At 45.9% G+C, this 20,258-nt stretch overlaps 2 protein-coding genes across 5 annotated transcripts in view; one reads left to right on the top strand and one right to left on the bottom strand.

Moving 5' to 3' along the window:
- Window positions 1–17,756, top strand: part of LOC128872229 (3-phosphoinositide-dependent protein kinase 1) — a 451,269-nt gene extending 433,513 nt beyond the window's left edge. For 2 of the 3 annotated variants that reach the window (XM_054114690.1, XM_054114692.1), the window contains 3 exons: window positions 10,513–10,758; window positions 11,127–12,506; window positions 12,913–17,756. In XM_054114690.1, coding sequence (XP_053970665.1) covers window positions 10,513–10,758; window positions 11,127–12,506; window positions 12,913–13,023 — 1,737 coding nt within the window. In that variant the 3' untranslated portion in view covers window positions 13,024–17,756. Of the gene's footprint in view, window positions 1–829; window positions 1,505–10,512; window positions 10,759–11,126; window positions 12,507–12,912 lie in introns of those variants that run through there. The other variant, XM_054114691.1, reaches the window with a different exon arrangement.
- Window positions 17,757–17,940: 184 nt separating this feature from the next.
- On the bottom strand, window positions 17,941–20,030 carry LOC128872232 (aprataxin). 2 transcript variants are annotated; one of them, XM_054114697.1, is made up of 4 exons: window positions 19,778–20,028; window positions 19,289–19,615; window positions 19,065–19,198; window positions 17,941–18,987 (listed from the first exon to the last, which is right to left on the bottom strand). In XM_054114697.1, exons 2-4 carry the CDS (start codon window positions 19,576–19,578, stop codon window positions 18,803–18,805), a joined length of 609 nt encoding a protein of 202 aa, XP_053970672.1. In that variant the 5' UTR covers window positions 19,579–19,615; window positions 19,778–20,028; the 3' UTR covers window positions 17,941–18,802. The 2 variants fall into 2 exon arrangements, with proteins under 2 accessions (XP_053970672.1, XP_053970671.1); XM_054114696.1 differs by having other exon boundaries at window positions 19,289–20,030.
- Between the last annotated feature and the right edge of the window lie 228 nt (window positions 20,031–20,258).

The following is a 20,258-nucleotide window of genomic DNA, read 5'->3' as shown; positions in this document are numbered from 1 at the left end:
GGTATTTCCCAGAACGCGACTATAAACAAACAAACACACCAAGAGAGAGACAGGGCACTGCGCGCGTTTGATCCATGCCCTCCCTTCCAAGGCAACAACAACGACGAGCCAGCAGTTCCACGCAAGGCGGGGAGGGGAATAGAATACTGGCGCCGTCGGTTTGTAACCCCACCAAGAGCCTTGCGCATGCGCACGTCCAGGGATTCCCCAGGATCCCCCACCATCGTTCATCGGAGGGTCGCCCCACCACCGACGCGCTCTTTCTCTCTCCTCGAGCGACGCTCAAATTCGCACGTAAAGTCGCTCCGAACGTTTGCTGATGCTGACAAGTATCCGCAATGTTTACCGTCAATGTAGCACGCTAATTTTAACGAGAATGATCGAATTCGTCAGCTATCGAGCTACGTCTGCCGTTAGTCGTACGATTTCGACACGTTTTCCATTCAAAAGGAAACAAACGATTTTCCCGCCCAACCACGACCCCCAAGAATGCGTAACGCTCTCTTTCGAACCGTACCACGATGCGCGGCGTTTATTGCTTCGTGCCCGTCGAATGCCTCGCATTCCGTAGTCTCCGGAAGTCTAGTCGTTCGCGAATGCGTCTGCCAGCTATTATATCGCGACGAAATCGACAAATTTATGCGGAACATTTTGTAACGCTTTCCCATTTGTCGCGCGCAAGTTAGAAATTACTGAACTTTCCATCGTCGAGATTTCCCACCATTTCTCGAAAGAAAATCGACTTGGAACGATATCGTCCGTCCTTGTTTTCCGTTTCGAGTTCGACGGATTTGGGGAGAAAAAAGCGTTGGTGCCGACAAGCACGGGGAGAGAAAGACTCGAAGGTGGTGTCTCGATGCTTTCATTGCAATTTTCGCACTTGACCGCAGGGGTAAACGTGCTTTACGATCCGCGGTAAGATTACCATCGACGCTGGAGGTGGAGAGGGATACGCTACCCCCTCGATCGCCCCGACACCATTCCCGGATGCGGGTTTCGCTGCTGGTGGTGGTGGAATGGTGCTACGGTGGGGGTGAGACGAAATGGTGGGGAGGCTTGCCGCCAACGAATGGTCCATGGTGGGGGGAAAGCGCGGGTTAGCAGCCGGGACACGCCAGGCGTAGAATTCAGTAAGCGAACGGCTCTCAACGGCCACGAACGTGTTTTTCGTTCTTCGGTGCCCGCGAATGCATATATATATGTATACATATACACACGTAAAGTATATACGTACCCGAGACGCTGTCAGAAATTCGTAGTTTAACAGTTAACGACGAACAGACGCCGCGACACATACCCGGTTGTTTCTCGAGAGTTCACTAGATAAAAAAGCAACAGATAAAAAAAAAAAAGACAACAAAAAAGTTCTTTGGTTTTTTCGATTCTTTGGTTCTTCATTTTCGTTTTCCCGCAACTGTGGCTTTAATTATTCAAACTGGATTCCAACAAGCAGTACATGTCGCGATTACATCGCGGCTACCGGAGGCTTAAGAAATTATTCAAGGTAAGAGAAGAAGAAAGTTTTGTTGTATCGCGTTCGACGTACCGTCGTGAACCGTCTTCCCCATCGGTGCGCGCATTCGTAGTAAAATAACAAATCAGTTCGCGGAAGTTGTGATCGAGTGTGATGACGCCGAGCAGCTTTGCCCTCGTTCAACCAAGTGCCTCTGTTCCCGCGGAAACGGACGAGGGAATTTCGAGGCGTCGTCTGTTTCTGTTTACGGTACGGCTCGCAGAGAGATAGACGATGCGACGCTCACGGGGAATTCATCACCGTGACAACGGGGGTCGTTGCTTCTTGCTTGCCAAATCGCGCGCGAAATCCATTGTTTTGTTCTTCGAAGAAAATTCGCCGAACGCCCCCGGGACAAAGTAATTCTCGATTCGGAGGAAAATATCTTGAGAATCTTCCGAGACAACGTTCCCACGGATCGCGAACCTCTCGACCAAGGGAGCGTGTGGTAACGTTGCACTGAAAAGGCGCGTCTTCCGCGGAATCGGCAATTGTTTTGGTGCGGCAATTTTCGTTCTCCCTTCGCGTTTCTTCTTCGTTTCGAGCGTGATTACGTATCGACTCGTCGATTTTTTCTCTTTTCATTTTGGCAGGAATATTTACGAATTCGTGCTTGCATTGAAACGTCGCGTTTCAAGTGTGTACATTTTCGCGCAATTAAATTGTCCATGGAATTTTTGTTTATTCGAAGACAGTGCGTTCATCGTATCGATAGCGAACACTATCGTGACAGGGCGAAAGGGCGAGATTCGACGATCGAGGCTGCTTCGCGAGTAAGACGTAATTCCATGGAAATTTCTGGAAATTAGATCTCTTTCGAGCCTCGGAAACGAAAACGAACAGTACATTCGGTATGTCGAAAAAGAGGTGAAAGAAAGAGGAGGTTAACACACCGCCTCGAAGCATGAATAATTTACGCTCGCTCAAATTTAAATAAATTCGCTTGAAGCTGTCGGTTCCAAAACAGGCAAGGCGTAATCTCAACGCCGTTCGAAAGTTGTTTATATATTGACCGTTGAAGTCAACCGAACGAATCTTTGCAGAAATAGCGAATATTCCTAACGACGGAACATTGAATTTTTTTTTAGACTCTCTCGAGGGGCTGTAGAACTTTTGCGGATCTCGTATTTATGATTGTGGCGCGTAATCTTCTATTTGTTGACAGTCGCGTAGACAGGAACGGTTACTTCCGCTGCTTGAAACGCTACTAGTCGAACGAGCGTACGTTATGAATATTCGTTACGACGACAAAAACGTCGCTCGCATTCGTAGAAAAAGAAACTATTTAAAATTTCAAATCTTGATATTTCTAAGCAAACAAGTGTATGTACGTCCGTTTCTGAGAAATTCTTCGCGATTTAGATCCGGGATTCCTAGCACGATGTTTTAAAATTCAATGTAAACATGTCGATTTTGTTTGCTTATCAGTGTCGTTGTATTTTTAGTCGGGATTAGCAGGAGTAGACTAATAACAAATTATCTGTTTTACTTCGACTTTATCGCCGTTCGATGTTTCGCAAGTTGGGACATTACATTGTAAACAAAATGTATACATTCTATCTGGTAGGTTCTTTTGTGAAGTTCATCACCGATGTTTCCGTGAAATAAACTGAATATTTTTTACGCATTGAGGAACGCCCTCGACTTATCTCACGCATCGAGGGCTGACATATCGACTAAACAGGGATACGACACGACAATAATGCGTGCGCGCGGCAGTCCCTTGTTTCATCAATGCGAGCAAATTGACGGAAACGTTGAAAAGGGATGAGAAGCGAGAATTCGTCGCGAGGTCGAGCCACTCGCTCGCGATACATGTGAAGCACGAATGATCGCTAAATTTTGTTACATTCGAGACCACCGACAGAGAGGAAGAGAGGGACGTGTGGAGCATCGTTATAACGGCTAACGTCCGCGTCCGAAAAAACATGTTTGGATCGACCGCTTGTTTATACGATACGATGTAGAAGCAAACAGTTTTGCGGCCGTCTTGGTCGCGACACGTATTCCGATCTTTGTCTCGGGATACGTTTATCTCATGTATTTTTGCAATCTGGCTTGCAAACGTCAAAGCTTCAAAACGTTTGAACGTTTTGCGCCATTTGACGACACGAGTAACCTCATTTGAAATTAATTCTTTTGCCCGTCTTAAAAAGACTATATAAGTTAATCGCCACTCCGATACGAAGCTATTTAAAGCACGCCAATATTTGCTAAAATTATAACATCACGGGTACACTCGTGGAGAAAAAACTTGGCGAATGCGCGTGACTTATTCGGTTAATGACTTGGGTCGCTTCCGAAACGCGCTATAATTCAAAGTCCCGTGACTGCGACCGCAACGTTTATATTATCGATGCGCGTCTATATCGGTGCTCGAGATTGTTCTCCGACGATAAGAAGACGTCATAATTTGTGCCGACTGTATAGCGCGGCACGAGTTCTCAATTGACGATGTTGACAGTTTGCGTCAGTTTTTTTTCGTAAGTTTGCGCAATAAGCGGTAACGCCGGTCTTTTGCGCGATTTGTAAACAGCCTTGAGACCGTGTCCCGTGGAACTAGTTCTCACATCGATCATTAGATTTCCATACCGCTTCCAACTGAAACCTTTTGTGTACAATAGAAAAACAACCTAAACATTCCTTAGCACATAGTTTTATCTTGCACGACACTTGCACACTATTTCTCACGAGTACGCTTTTACTGCCACTATTAGCTACAGTAACGGTAACATACGAATATTAGAAACGTTATTGTTGGATAGTTCTAGTGCCAATGCGGCAACATAGTCGAAATATAATAATCGAGAACGACTGTTGCCCCGCTACCAATGTTCCCCTGCAATATCCAAAAAATGTGTGCATTAGACACTCGTCTTAGACCAATGCCACGTATCTAGCTTGCACTAACAATTCTGTACATATCTCGTAAAAGAAACGATACGAACTTCCCGAAACGCCAATATCATATTTACATTCGAACCGATGTTCCGCATTGGAATTTCACCGAAACGATCGCATTACCCGTAGGAGAGGAGCATGCAACTAACCGCATTCCTGCTTTGAGACTCGCCTAGCTAAACAGCATCAGGTGCTCGAGTCGATTTCATGCACTCCGTAGGCGCCGCTAGGGCGGCACCTTGGGTTAAATAAACGCGTACAATTTAAATTGCACGCGTTCCCGCGGAGTAGAACATTTTCTATTTTAGAAAGGGTATCGCAAAATTGCCTCCAAGTTCCTACTCGCTCGTATTTAAAAAAAAAAAAGAAAAAGAAAAAGATCTAATGCAAAATGTTAAAAAGAAGTTCATTCGTCCGAGACGCGTCGACCCTCGACGAAAATTGACGTAGTTCGCGCCCAACCCTTTTATTAGTCTCCCGAGTGGGCACCGCGCGGCGTGTTCCAATTTAGTCGCGCAGCGAGCGCGCGCGACACGTTTCTCAGCGTCTGCGAATGCAAAACATCTCATTCACGGGCAAAAGTGCTGGCCGCCTGCGCCAATAGGCGTAGTCCCTTCTGGTAGCCGGCGAAAAGCCCCCGATGCGTCAGGTTCGCGGGCACGGGAGCACGAGGGGAGGTATATACGATCATTGCTCTCTCCGTCTCTTTCGTGTTCTCATTCCCGTCGTCGTCGTCGTCTTCGTCGTCTTCTTTCTTCCTGGGTTCGCATTTTGCCGCCGAAGGGAAGGGAGAAAGAGAGTAAAGTGTCGCGTACCATCGGTAGAGGGCAGCACTCTCCAAGCGACACGAAAAACATAACCTCGCAAGCCGCGCAAGAGCGGGATATACTAGCGGATAGAACAGAGGCGCGTTACGGAGGCGCGCGTTCACGAGAGAAGGAGACGAGACGAGCAAGGCTAAAATTAGAATGTCCGTTGGAATGCTGCTGGGTTGTGTACGTGCTACAGGGTGATTCAACGATCGCAGGAGGTGGAATGAAATAGCGTCGTCGGCGAGAGCGAGACGGATGCGAGAGTTTAACGGACCCGCGCGCGGGAGAAATTTGAATCTTTTTCCTTTCCCGCCTCCTGTTATCGAACACGGCGGGAACATTTCTATCGGAACGAAATTTGACTTTTGCAGTTTTTTCTTTACGTTTATAGATGTTTTGGGTTTCTAAGTACACGACGTAACTTACAAAATTCCTTATGCATCGTGGTATGTTGGCCTCATGAATATCGTGAAGTTTAGGGTTGCAACTTTTTCGGATTAGTTCTCAGATTCTTCAAAAGATTTGGTGGGTGGTCTTGATATTTTTGATTGAAAGTTTCAACTAATTCCTCAACAACGTTATCAGTTTTCTTTTCAAGATTGAGTCGTTTAATTGGCTTCCGAGGAATGCCGCGCGTGGCGTTCGCGTTGCATTTTGAACGAGGAGCTTCCGTTCCCTCCTCGACGAAAACGGACCGCCGCGTCCTCGAGACTTATTCGAGAGAGCGCGAAAGTGTCGCAGGGTCATCTACGAGTCCGAATGTGTCGCGACGAGAAGGTTGCCTTTGCGAATTGTCTCTGGCCTGTGTACGTCGAGACGGTTTATTTTAAACGGGCGCGTTCCCTGACACTCTGGGATCAGTATACAGGGTGGGTCGTTTGAAATCGTTTCCATGGTTCGGTTACTCCGATATTCCAATAATAAAATTGAATAAATATTATTTCCTCTTCGGTATCGTTTACAATCAATCGTCCTCGCCTTTAAAATTCTTTTAATGAAAATGAACGCAACGACGATGTTCGATCGAAGAAGATACCATCGTATGGAGTGGCTTATTTGTCCCATCCGTCCTTAAAGGGTTGTCGGGCAATATTCTAGGATGTTTTCATACCCATCCTTCTATACAATATACAAGCAGTCCAGGTCAAAAGCGCTCGTCTCGTAGCCTCCCCTTGTCGGTTGTTTCCATGTAAAAAAAAAGCCTCACCCTTCCAACCCCGAAAACCCTCAAGCTGAGAAGCTCTTCGATCCGTTTTGCGTTCCCTAGAAAAGTGGGGCGATCGTTCGGCCGACCCATTTTTCTTCGGAAATAATACTACCGATGCGAATCGTGGTGGTAATTTTCAAGCGACTCACCCTGTACGTATCTGCGATCTAAGCAAATTGCGAGGTCGTCTGGTGGGACGTTAGTCGGTATATCGATTATCCGAGTCCTCTCTGCCCGAGCGAGACTTCTCGTTGATATCTAGCGATCGGCGGTGGGATCTGTCCTGCGGTATCTGTCGTTGGTTATCCCTTGGCGACGCAGAGGGGACAGAGACAGAGACACTGCGGAGGCGGGAGTCGGGGGACCAAGGAATAGATAAGCAAATAAATAAACTAGCGGGGCAAAGCGAAAGCCAGCGAAGCGGAGGGAGCAGAGGGCCGCTGCTGGGTGGCTCTCGGGCAAATGCTCGACGAGGTCGACGGCCTGACACGGATGGTTGATACCGTGGGGCCCGTCTCGTAACCGGCCTGGGAAGAAGAACGAGGAAAGGTGGACGAAGAACACGAAAGAAAGGGACTCTACCAACTTGCGTTTTCATCGTTCTAAATAGTAGCTTCCCTCTTTCTTCGTCCTGGTCGCGCGTGCGTCCTCTTTCACCGGTGTCTGATCTCCACCCAGTCGCCCCGATTTCCTCGATTAATTCTTCGAACTCTTTCACGGATGGGTTGGCAAGGTTACGATCGAACGGTCGCGACTGAACCGCTTACCAGTCATCGCGACGTTTAATGGCTCGCCAATTCTTGTAACCGTTCAAGAACCTCTTCGAACGAGAGCATGATTGGCAGCTCGGGAGAATTTCTCTGAGGGATACACGATGCATCAGTTCTCACTTTGCTTGTCCAGATCCTATAGAAAATTCTGTCATCTTCTAAATCACTTATTCCGAACTATACAAACATGATCGTCCCATGTGAGCAAACGCTGCTCCAAAAGGGCCCCGAAGGGGTATGCTTGTCCAGTTATAAAATGTCCGTCCGGGCATCTGCGATTACTTGCTTCGACAATACGGTGCTCTATTAAAATAGCAGAAGCACGAGTGGTATATCGTCGAGTAAATAGTCAAAGCCACCCACCGTGCTAGAATGGACATTTTCTAGGTAGTTACTCGAGCTTGGCGCTGCAAAGAGCTTGACATAAGCATTATGGAGTAACGGTGCTCGTGTAGGGTAGCGCCGTGTACTTGTATCGGGATCGAAGGACATCCCCGAAGTTTCTTGCCATTTTAGGTTGTTCAGGTACCGGCGCAGCCCCAATAATTACGAGCATCTAACGGTAGCGGAGGGTACGAGTCTCGTAGCCCTTCAGGACTCTCCTTCCGCCGTGTTTCCCCTTGTTCGCGGAAAGTGATCGATGATCCATGCCGGGGAACGTCCGTGCGGCACGAAATTGGGCCGAGTTGCGTATTTATTGCCACTGTCTCGACGTTATTTACCGTACCTGCGGCTCTTTGTCGTCACCGGTTCGCTTTACACCGTCTTTCGTTCTCCCCCATTCCGTTTTCGGCGTGGCCCTTTAATACATCACCAATATTTACTCCCTTCTTTGATTCGCGAGCCATCGATAAACTCCGTTGATGGAGTCGTTACGGGTTAGCTTGCTTCCGAACATCGTTGGTCTGAATAAAAGAGTAGATGTTATCTCGAAAGATGCATTCGTACGAATCCTCCCGAGCGGTGCGAGGCAAGTGATTTCGCCATTTTAAATTTTAAATAAGGAGATTAGGTCTTCCGAGTTTCACCGCGATAAGGAATATCGCGCATATCTATGCCGTTATTCCATATTAAAGTACCCCGACTGTAAAAGCGTCCTCCAGGTCAGGTGAAACTAACAATATTTACGTCTCGTCCTCGACGAAGCACCGCTCGAAGCTCGTTTGGAAGTGTCAAAGACCGTCGTGCACCGGGTCAAGTAGGTCGAAGGCTGTTCTCTGGATGGGGGAGCAGCAAAGTCTCCGACGAGAGAGCCATATTTCGAGGATCATCCGGATTCGGAGAACGGAACTCGTTCCTTTCTTTTCCAAGGTATATAACGCGGGCGAATCCGTCTTTCGGCGGAAGTACACAATGGTAATGGGAGGAAGGAAGCAGCAGGCGAAAGGGTCGCTCGCGATCGTGTTTCGGGCCGGAAACGAAGCGATCGTCGTTTAATACTCACGCTTGCGCGCGTGTGCACGGCCATCGAACCCCTTCTTTCGTTTACGTCTTGCACCCTTCGGATTTCATTGTATTTCAAGACCTCCTCAGTGAGAGCATTCGATCGAGTATCTGGATTCGTTGACCCCGTTAGGGTAGCAGGTCGAAACAGGCGTCTGTCGCAAGATGCGTTACAATTTTTATTGTGCATCTCGATTCCAAAGTTGTCGGGGTAGATGTCATACCACCGTGGTTTCTCACAGCCCTACCAAACGGCATCTGTTTTCGCCCTGTGGCCAAATCCTGTGGGAACAAGACCCCATTCCATGGCAGCACTTCCAGACTCTTGCTTTCTCTAAACAATGTCGCCAGGCACCGTTTAGTGTCCATCTATGAAGATGCGCATGGTTTACGTCGAGGACTCGTTCAGTTGCACATGTCATCTCATGTAAACATTTCTTCATGGCACTTTCACTTCCTGTTTGGTTCTGTTTCGAAATGACGACATATCAAGTATGTCGAGAAAAAATAATATCGAAATGCACCCTAATCCTACCCTTTAAATTCGTTTCTTCTACGAATATTATCGACTCCTTTCAAAGTACTATGCATCCTCAGTTCTTTCGGACACCGCTATTGTGTTTCGGGTACTGGTCCTACCAGCCATTGTCCCTTGGAAAAGTGAGACTACATTGGATGAAACGAATTCTTGCCACGTCTAAGAGAAAGTCACCAGCTGCGACACCGATCTATCTGAAGAAGATGTGATCTTGATTGGTCCCACAGCTGGTGAACTTTCCCTAGAAATGTCAAGAATCCGTTTCACTCGACGTACCCCAGCGAAAGGGACAAAGGAGGTAGAATTGCCGAGGATAACAAAAGAAACTATTCTTGGAACTCGTGATCCTGACAAATACAGCGGTGACCAAAAATATTTTTCTCATAAAAATGGCAAGAATTCATTTGACTCATAACACGCGAACGTAATCTCTCGGCTAGTCCGAAACATCGATTGCTTAATCCTGTTCTTACCTTATATATTGCGTTCACCGTCACCGAGTCAGCGTAATCCCTCGCTGGCACTTTTATCCGTTGGAGTCCGAATCGGGGGCAATCATTCCCGATCCTGCGATCCAGATACCGTCGATTAGTCTCTTGCAATACCGTGTGGCCCGCGCAGCCTTGAGATCTTCCGACGTGCGTGGGATACGAACGCTCGCCGCTTTCGTTTCGCACGGAATCGGTCTTCCAAGCGGCTCCGTCATCCTGACCTGCGCGACTGAGCCACGTGGAGGCCCCGGTGACGTCACTTCCGGTGCTTGATTTCCGGACCGATCGTCGGCGGATGAGAGGAGTTAAGCGCCCGGACGCGCGGGTTCGTGCCTCCGCGTTGTCCCACGAGAGATCGGCTCCAGTTTTTACTCGAGTTTCGAATGCCGAGAACACCCCTCGAAAAACGTTGAAGATACCTATATATCAACTCCGATAAAAATTAGCCGGGGAGATTGCTCTTTTATATTTTTGCCGAGGGGTCTAGATCTATGCTCGTTTGGGCTACACATGCTATATGCCTCGACCAAGTCGATAGACTACGCGGCGAATGCTTGTGTTCGAATGAAAAGGTGCGTACCGAATAGGAACGAGTTGGAAGCACAACCGTAGGGCTAGAACGAATCTAAAGAAACCTAAGATGGCCGTGAATAGGTCACGCGTTAGAAGAGTCGTGAACGTTTGTAATTTAAATGGGATGGAGGGTTCCAGGTGTCCGTTCGGAACCGTGAAAGCCTCAAGCATCTTATTAAACAGGATGCGTTTGTATACATAAGCGAGATAAGGAACGACTCGTGGAACTGTTTGGTAATGAAGTCGTGGACGTTTTTGTTACAGTGTGTGGCGAACCAGGCGCTTACCGTTTCGCCACAGCCGGCAGTAACGGTGGAGGGGCCGGTGTCCAAAATGTCTCCACCAACGAACGAGGTGACCAATGGTGTGGTCGCGCCAGCCAACACCCTGGCGCCCCGGGTTTCGTCGACCACGAACCCGGCACTTACCACCATCAACCCGCCAACGCACAAACGGACTCCCAAGGACTTCATCTTTGGCAAGGTGATCGGCGAGGGAAGCTTCTCCACCGTAAGTGTATTATCCCATTAACTCGATTAAATCGTTAAGAAGCTCCGAATTAACACCGCGAAGGAGGTCGAAAGAGTTTCTACCCTCTAATCCTTCAGTGATTCTCAAACTTTTCTCCCCTTCGTTACGAAACTTTCCACTTTTTTTGCGTTCCGCGCACCCTACTTCGAAGGAGTATCGATCCGTCCGGTTTCTTTAAGCATTGGAACGTTTGATGATTCGGCTAGCATCTAGTAATTATTCGAACGAAATTGTCCCGGTTTAGTCTCTTCCCCCGATGGTATGAGATCTGTAATAGAAAACAGTTTAAAGTTTTAAACACCCCTAGAACGACGCGCCTAGACCTAACAAGGTTTTCAACGGTCTAGGTTTATCTCGCCAAGGACATCCACACCAGCAAGGAGTACGCGATCAAGGTGTGCGACAAACGTCACATTATCAAGGAGAAGAAGGCCGAGTACGTGAAGCGGGAGAAGGAGGTGCTGAACATGCTCGCGGGCGCGAAACACTCGTTCGTGCGCCTGTTCTGCACGTTCCAGGACGTGGAAAGACTCTACTTCGTCCTATCCTACGCGAAGAACGGTGAGCTCCTGCCCTACATCAACAAGGTCGGCTCGTTCGACATCGAGTGCACCAAGTTCTACTCGGCGGAGATCCTTCGTGGTCTCGAGTACCTCCACGGTCTTGGGATCATTCATCGCGATCTCAAGCCGGAAAACATATTGCTGGACGAGAATATGCACGTGCTCATCACCGACTTCGGTAGCGCGAAGATCCTCAAGGATCCGGAGACGGTGTTGACGCACACCGCTACGGACGACCCTCAGTTGCAGCAACAACAGCAGCAGCAGTACAGGAGAGAACGAAGAGGATCGTTCGTCGGTACCGCCCAATATGTGTCGCCGGAACTCTTAACCGACAAAACGGCGAGCAGAGCCTCCGATCTCTGGGCCCTCGGCTGCATAGTCTACCAGATGGTCGCTGGCCTACCGCCATTCCGATCCAGGAGCGAGTACATGATATTCCAAAAGATCTTGAAACTCGAGTACGAGATACCCGACGGTTTCTGCGAACTGGCGAGATCGCTAGTCAGCCAGCTACTGGTTCTCGAGCCGACGGAGAGGTTGGGCGCCCAAGACGAACACGGTGCCGGATACCCCAGCATCAGGGCGCATCCCTTCTTCGAGGGCGTCGACTTCGAGACCCTCCACGAGCAGACGCCGCCGCCGATCTATCCCTACCTGCCTGGCACGTCGGAGAACGAGGAGCTCAGGTCCCAGTACAGGGTTCCCGATCATCTCGAACCAGGCCTCGACGACAAACAGCTGACCAGACTTCTCGGCTTGGGTCTCGGCGAAGACGACGACGACGACACCGACGAGGACCACCACGTGACCACCGAGCGCGTGAAACCCGCGCCGACCAGCACGGTGGTCGAGAAACAGCCGAGGAGAAGGACCGCGAACCCCGACGGCAACATCACCGACCTGACGTCCGACGAGAACCGGCTGGAGAAGCAACAAGGTTCCAACCAGTGGAACGTCTTCGTCGAGGGCAACCTGATACTCAAGCAGGGATTCATCAACAAGAGGAAAGGACTCTTCGCCAGGCGAAGGATGCTCCTGCTCACCACCGGACCACACCTGTACTATGTCGATCCTGTCAACATGGTGCTTAAGGGCGAGATCCCCTGGAGCGCCGAACTCAGGGTCGAGCCAAAGAGCTTCAAAATCTTCTTCGTCCACACGGTAAGCGACCTTCTCCTTGATTCTTTGGATCGGATACGGGCGATCTTTCCTCGAGGCTGAAACAGAAAATAATAGTTTGAGTAAAACTTGTTTACGCGTGTATCATTATCTTGAATATCTACTCTTTGGCATTCGAATCAACTTTTATTCTTGAAAAATGAAAAGCCGGCTACCCGTACAGTTAAACTAATTCGATCGAAAAATTAACATCACACACGCGATAATGTTTCAAACAACGCCATTTCGAAATAGCCCAAGTCCGCGTCGAGGCGATGTTTACCGCGATTAAAAATAAAGTTCTGCGGATAATAGCGTGCGTACCTTGGCCTAGTTCGATCGTTCCTGTTTACGTTGACAATATTCCAGCAATAATATTTACGTGACCTTGTTTTTCCTCCTGTTACAGCCAACCAGAACCTATTATCTTGAAGATCCCGAAGGATTCGCATTAGAGTGGTGTAAAGCCATCGAGAACATGCGAGTCCACCATGGCCTGCAGGAGTCCACCACCGCTTAAACCCAAGACTGAACACGATGATCGTTTTAAAACGGAACAAGGATGAAAAAAGGTTATCATCGGTAGACTGCGTAAAATGTCCGCGAGGTGCACCGTGAAATTGACGCGCTCGATTGCCGGCCAGAGGAGGTGACTCTATAAGATTGTTCGTTAGGGTGTGATGACTCGTCGTTAGGGATGATACGTTCTAGGATAAGTTTAGCATTCTTCTAGCTCGTTATAATGTACAGCTTAGGACAAATTTTCTAGGTAAACAAATTCATGGCGCACTCTCTTCGAGGAACCGGTCGGAAACACAGAGATAAAGTTTTGCATCGGTTACGTTTACGGCTGTATATTTATTATCGACCTCGAGGAACCTCGAAGAGTGGCTGCGCGTCTTTACTAACACGCGAACACACGAGAAATAGCGAAAACTCTTAGCCAAGGTTTTTAGCTGTGTATCTACTCGCGTGCGCGCGCTGCTCGACTTGTAAACGCTCGTGTGATCGAGGTCGGTTGGCCTGACCACCGCAACGTTGACTCGTCGCTAAAACAAAAAGGAAGACGGGGAGTTTGTTTATCCGCGTAAATATTTTGTGCAGAATTCGCGAAACGTAACAAAAAATTCAAAAGATCGATCGACGCTTCGAAACTATAGAAAAAAGGGTGGAAGGGTGGGGTTGTACAGTAATTGACGAGGACCTCGAGGCGCGAACTGCCAGGCGCTTTTCGATCATTCGCATTTCAAGCAGCGCGCAGCGAGACTTCGTTCGAAACATAGCCAAAATTACATAGCAAATTTGCAGACGAGTTTTTAGATAGCAGCAGGCATCGACGACGACGGTTTCGCGATAAATTATAATATAGGATCGTCGTCGATCCCGCGTGAATCTAGACGCGAATTTGTATAGTCAAAGTGAACCAAAAAAGAAAAATGAAAAAAAATGCAGTGGAGGACAACGTGTCGCTTTGCAGCTTTAAAAAACCGTTTAACGTCGCCTGAAAAAGAAGGGGTTCACCACGGAACGTTGCGCGTTGTTCCGTTCGGGAGCCCCTTTGCTCTCTTCACGTTCTTACAGTATTCTTCTCTCGTTGTTCGTGTTGCCCTTTTCCCTCGATACTTTGTAAATATTAGCGCGATTTTTCACGAAGAGCAGGCTTCGTAAAGCGTCCACTAATCGTCTAAAATAGTGTTCGATAGATAGATAGTTAATTAGATAGTTAATTATTTAGATATAGATAGATCTTCGTAAGTACAAAAATATCGTTGTCCAACCACGGTGTTTTTTCCGCTTTCGTTTTCTTCTTAGATCGAATATTCTTCTTCGTCTCGCGCCTCCGTTCTGGCCCTCGCGGACTCGAAATCGAACAACATATGTGTGTGTGCGTGTATAGCCGGGAATTAAATGGACAAGCAAATTTAGATCATAATTCGAAGCGAAAGTTTCGTAGAAATGGTAGTTTCTTCGTAGAAAAGAAGGAGAAACGTTCGTTGTACAAAAGTGGAAGCGGTGGAGCATGGGAAGAGAACGCGAGGCTCTTTTCCCCCTGTGAAAGACTTGACACACTTGAACGTGACCCTATGAATTAAGTAGGTAGTCGATAGAGAATCGTTTAAAAAGATTGCTTTAAGGTGTAGCAGTATCCGCTTAGATGCAAAAAATTACACACACACACATTCAACATGTACACAAACGACACATGCATGACCAAGCACAGTCGTCGTCGCGTTCAAAACTGTTATCATTATCATTCTTACTATTAATCTTAATTTTCCTAGTATTTAGTAACGCCACTATAGTTACATGTCGTTCGCGTTATCATTATCGATTATTCGTCGTATTTACCGACACAAGTATTTCCCCCTCTCGTAACTTGTCGACATTATTATTTAAGCGATTTCACGTTTCGTTCTTTTTGTTTTTCGTTTCGCCTCCGTCCCCATTTTTTCGATTCTTAGTATTTCTTTTTTTTTTCGATTTATTACATAACCGTATTCTCGTCCGCGCAATTATTTATTCTTGTTCGTTTTACGTTAGAATCGATTAACGGATCTACGCACGCGTTTACGTAGGTGTTTATAAACATACACACAAACAGACTTATTAGTACCACTACCGCTACCACCACTGCGATTATTATTTACTAGTACTACTACTATTACCACTATTACTATACGATTATTATATTAATACCGTAGGCGCGATCGTCGCGTACGTATGCGTTCGACTACTATATTTACTATTATCATCGTTGTACGTAACGCTCCTAGGTACACTGTAAATAATACTGCCGCGTTCGTCGTTCGCACGCATCGAGACGCTATTCGACGTGAATGCGCGTCCGCGCGATCCAGTCGTTGCCGAAAACTGTACGATATTGCCTGTATATTATCTATACATAAATATTCTATATATTATGTAAAAAGTATATATATACATATATATACAAAACATATATGCGTACACAGATATACAAAGTATTTATGAATTGTGCATAGTAGTTAGGGAAATCGTGTATAAAGAACAGTACGTTAGGTTTAGGTCAAGAGACGCGCGTGTAGATTTAATATTTCGTTGACGTTACCCACGGCAAACGACTCGATCGCGTACGCGATTCACCGTGACGCATTGTACTGTATATACAAACTATATATACATATGTATACACATATGTACGATTAAGGTCCCTCGAGCCAGCACCTTCTCCTCGCGACACTTAGAAGACTTAAACAGGGTATTCGGAGGAATGATCCATGGACGGAGAGACGGTCGATCGTCGTGATCAAGATGCCGCCCGAGTATGCTCGAAATAATGGTGATTCGTTCGCGGATCGGCATTGTCCTTGCGCCCAGTGGCTTCCCGAAATGACCGCTTTTGGCGCGCCACGTACGGTGCTTGCGGGCGAAAGGGAGGCACGTGGTCTCGGCGAGCTTCCGTCTCCTCCACGTTTCTTTCTTCCACAACTATAGTGAGAATCGATCGCGAGGAGGAATTCCTACAGTTGTTACCCCTTTGTACCTCCTTCCCCACCCTCCCTCGCATTTTCCGTTTCCACGGTCACGAGGGATAGCGTCTCGATGGCGTGCGTGTTTCGATTTCCATCGGTGCTCAAGGGGTGCCCATGGCAAACTCAAGCAGCGAGAAGTACGCTCGCGTCTAAAACCAATGCTGGCACTACATTTGTATCCAGCTTCCATTCGGGTCAACCTGCGTCACTCGATTTATCAACTCTGCCTTGTACCAGACGTTGGTAAATCCATTTCTCTTAATCTTAAATTAACTGATTTCATCTTCAAACAGTCTATGACAATATCATAATATTTTGAATACCTAGGCGATTTTGTGCAAATAACTCAATTATCTTATCAATCAATTTACGACTTCTGTAAATCACATAGGGTCCTTTCTCAATGTTCAAATTTTCAACAATGTTTTTTGAATGACACAATTCATAATATCACGATATATTCGCTAATCTATCAATAATGTCAGACTCTGGGTGAAGAGAAGAGTTAGTTTAATAAATTCATGTTAATGGTACAAGGGTCGCCAGAATACCGAATTTCGGGCAACCACGCTGCATCGGCTACCGTTAAAACAAAATACAATCTGCAATGCATTGCAGTACCATGCGAAGTATGTATAGGAAGGTTGAGGTGCCCTATTACGATTCTATTACACGATGTTGATATTATTTTCTGTTGAGCGTGAGCTTTGCCCGAGCATCCGTTGAGCCACAACTGGGAATCGAGTTTTAGGTAAAAGTAAAAGCGACGCGATCTTTCCGTCGAAACGAAGCGCGCGTCAAAAGAGTTTGTTAAAGATCCGAGGTGTCCAGTCGGTTGTTTGGTAGAGACATGGACGCCTCGATCGTTCACGGCCAAGTCCGATTAAAAAGTTCCTCGCTCCCTTTGACGTGTTTGCCTCCGTTCGTTGCTTCGTTTCGCGTTGGGGGATCGCGTCTCCGTCGTTTCATCGACCCTCGAGGCGTTCGACACGGGTCGGTGACACGGCATCCCCGCGCGACGTTTCCAACCGTTGGTAAACTTTGCAGGTTCTACGTTTTATGCAGGCGTTGCAAACTTTTTTGATGGAAACGCGTGCTTTCCTGAGCGTCGGCTCCTTCTCCCGACCCGAGGGGGCGGGTAGTCGCTTTTATTGTATTTAAAATAGTTTTCCCTCGTTATTTTGGAGACCGGTCCACGGATTCCTGGCCCCTCATGGAGAGGCCGGCGCTCCACCTCCTTTTGTACCATAGTTCCACTTACTCTTAGCCGAGAAAAACTTAAAAATCTCTAGCCGTATTTGTTGAGACGATACACGATCGACGCGATCGGAGGCGAAACGCGATTAGCTAAATGTAATTTATACTACGTGAGAGTAGAACGAATACTTAAAACAAGCGGGATCCACGGATGTAACAAAAATGAAACAAAAATCGTTCGGATTCACTGACGCAAACTACGTAAGCAATAACAGCCATGGCCTTGCGACTATTCGAATGGCTACCGTTTCGGCGTAAGAAGGACGGTTCAACTATTAATTGCAGTATTACTAAATGTACACAGACTAAACTACACTTACACATTGACACCATCTACACAACGCGTCACTTATACACATTAAATACTTCACATCGGATAAGAAGACTCTGTAAATAGTTAGCATGTAATTGATATTATATAGGCGACAAGACCTATTAATATTAACATCAAATTTATTTATAGTAAATTTTCCGAAATACCGTACATCTGTGTATTAATCGATACCTATACCCTCCTATCCCAGCGGATACCTTTTATAATTATGCTGAGGTCTCGCTTCGTGTTAAAAACTGAGGATCGCTAGTCATCAAAAATCGAAGGATCATCAAGTTTTCAGGAGTGAAATGTTATCACATGAAAATGGGAAACGGAAAATTATGATAATATATAGAATGATATATATATATTTTTTTTTTTTACCAGAACCTTAACGTACATTTCGCACTAATTACATCGCCTAGTCATTGAATATTCTAAAATCGTACTTTTGACCACGTCAGCGTTCAAATGTCTACGACAGGAATGAACAACTTTGACTCTCAGGTATAGAGTGGGTCTCGTCGCGGAGTACGCGAAAGGAAAGTGACGGTCACAATAAGAATGACTGATAGGAAGCACCGCAGGAATGGGTCGTATCGGCGTTGTTAGTATGCGAGTGTACGCGATAAGTGCTGGATCGTCCCCATTACTACGATTATTTCTACCGTCTTATCTCACTGTGACGTCATATGGCTCGTAGCTGTGCTTCACCAATGTCCCGTGATGTTTATACTCGTAGAGCCCACTTGCCCATTCCTGGGCTTCTGGATCTTTAACGCTAATTGATACTAGATAAGATAACAATATGTTTTGCGTTAAGCTTGGCTATAACTTAGGGAACCACAGAATGGAGAAAGACATTTAATTGTTAAAATAGATAATTCATTATTCAATTCGGCAATGATTTACAATAGCGTTGAACTCGCCGATTTCAACGTCCTTCGAGTATGTATAGGGGGACATGTCATCGAATGTTTTGATAACAATTTAAGTTAAGATATATTTATTAGAGAGTTTTGGGTACTTCGTACTAGGAGTGCTTCGGTTTGGAAACGAAACCGGATCAACGAAGAAAATTGTCATAAAAATTCAGCGACATGCCCCATCCAACATACTCTTATACTAATGAAATCGGTGGTGTCGTCGCTATTGCAAATAATTAACTTTAATTCAAATTGTCCCGTTCGCGATGGTCATTTATCATCGCTACATTAATCGGAGCTGCCGCTACTTTTTCGATTCGGTAAATGTGTCAACAAGTGTTTTTTCAACTCGGGCATATTTTTCGGAGTGGCGGGACATTTGTGACATTTTAGTGGAGTATTAAGATGCTCGGCGCTGTCCTCGGTTTTCAGCTTCTTGAGCTCGCCTTTCTCGTGCAACTCCTTGCAAATATCTGTAACCGAAAAAACATAAAGCGCTTCTCGCGAAAGAGTGGCATTCATCGTGAATAGTATAAGATGTACATCTTACCCTTAGAATGTAAAAAGAACGGAGTTGTGTACGAGTTCCAGTGATATTTTGTTTTTAAACAGGAACTGTTGAAGTCTGTACTAATTACATGCAAGTGTAACCGTTGCATGCTAGGTACAGCATGATATCCAATACTGTAAATAATATGTTGAATGCATTACCTTATTATATACTATGGCCACCTGGTTAGCAATATAGATATTATTTGCATTATCTGTACATACAAAAATTCTGAATCCTTATGTTCCTTAGTTATATCTTCTGCAACTTTAGCCATGTGAAGCAACAAATCTTCATTTTCTTTTTTTACATGCCATAAAGAAGGTATGTTTACTTTTGGTAAGACCAGGAAATGAAATTGGGCTTTTGGATATTTGTCTTTGATGACAACCACTTTATCATCCTCCTTCACTTTAAGATCAGGATCTTCCATAGAAACAAGTAAACCTGTTGCCCAATGTTGTTTCTTTGGGGCTGTTGCATCAGTTGCTATCACTTTTGGTTTGCGTTTCATCTTTACAATTAACTTAGATTTCAGGTACTGATATTTTCTAAAATGTATATTCACTATTGGCAATCGTCCATGATATAAGTAGTAAAACATCGCATTTTATGTACATGGTAATTTCGTATTATTTCAATTGTGTTATAATTTTCTGTTTATCAATGAAACATAGAGAATGAAGGTACCGCTACCAATGCAAGGTACTCACTTGTCACCTAGAAATTTTACACTAGTCACAATTATAATATAAACATTTCTGAGGTTAGGTTTGCTGTACGATTTTTATTGCTAAACACGAAACGCGAATAAGTGTACGGAGTTGGATTGATTTGTACTCGGAGTCGTATTATATTCGGAGTATCGATATTACACATTGTTGTCGGTTTTCATTGTGTTTACACTTGTTTAACTTTCTTAAACTTCGAATTAACAGACCGTGGAATTGATTCGATTTGACGTTTACGTACTGATAAACTCAGTACTTCGGAAGCGTTACTGCGCATGCTTGGGGTATAAATAGATATTTCTAAAAGGAATTTCCGCGCGAAGTTCTTCCGATGCATTAAATACGAGAGTCAAGTAATAAAGTAAAAGCCCAAGTTCTCACACATTTTCTACTATTAATTGATAAGTATTTATTTGTACAATCGCATAGAAATGATTTATGAACATAATGGCGTGCCGCGGGA

The sequence above is a fragment of the Hylaeus volcanicus genome, chromosome 2 (genome assembly GCF_026283585.1).
Source record: "Hylaeus volcanicus isolate JK05 chromosome 2, UHH_iyHylVolc1.0_haploid, whole genome shotgun sequence".
Taxonomy (NCBI): Eukaryota; Metazoa; Arthropoda; class Insecta; order Hymenoptera; family Colletidae; genus Hylaeus; species Hylaeus volcanicus.
This window is presented reverse-complemented; position numbering and strand designations above follow the sequence as displayed.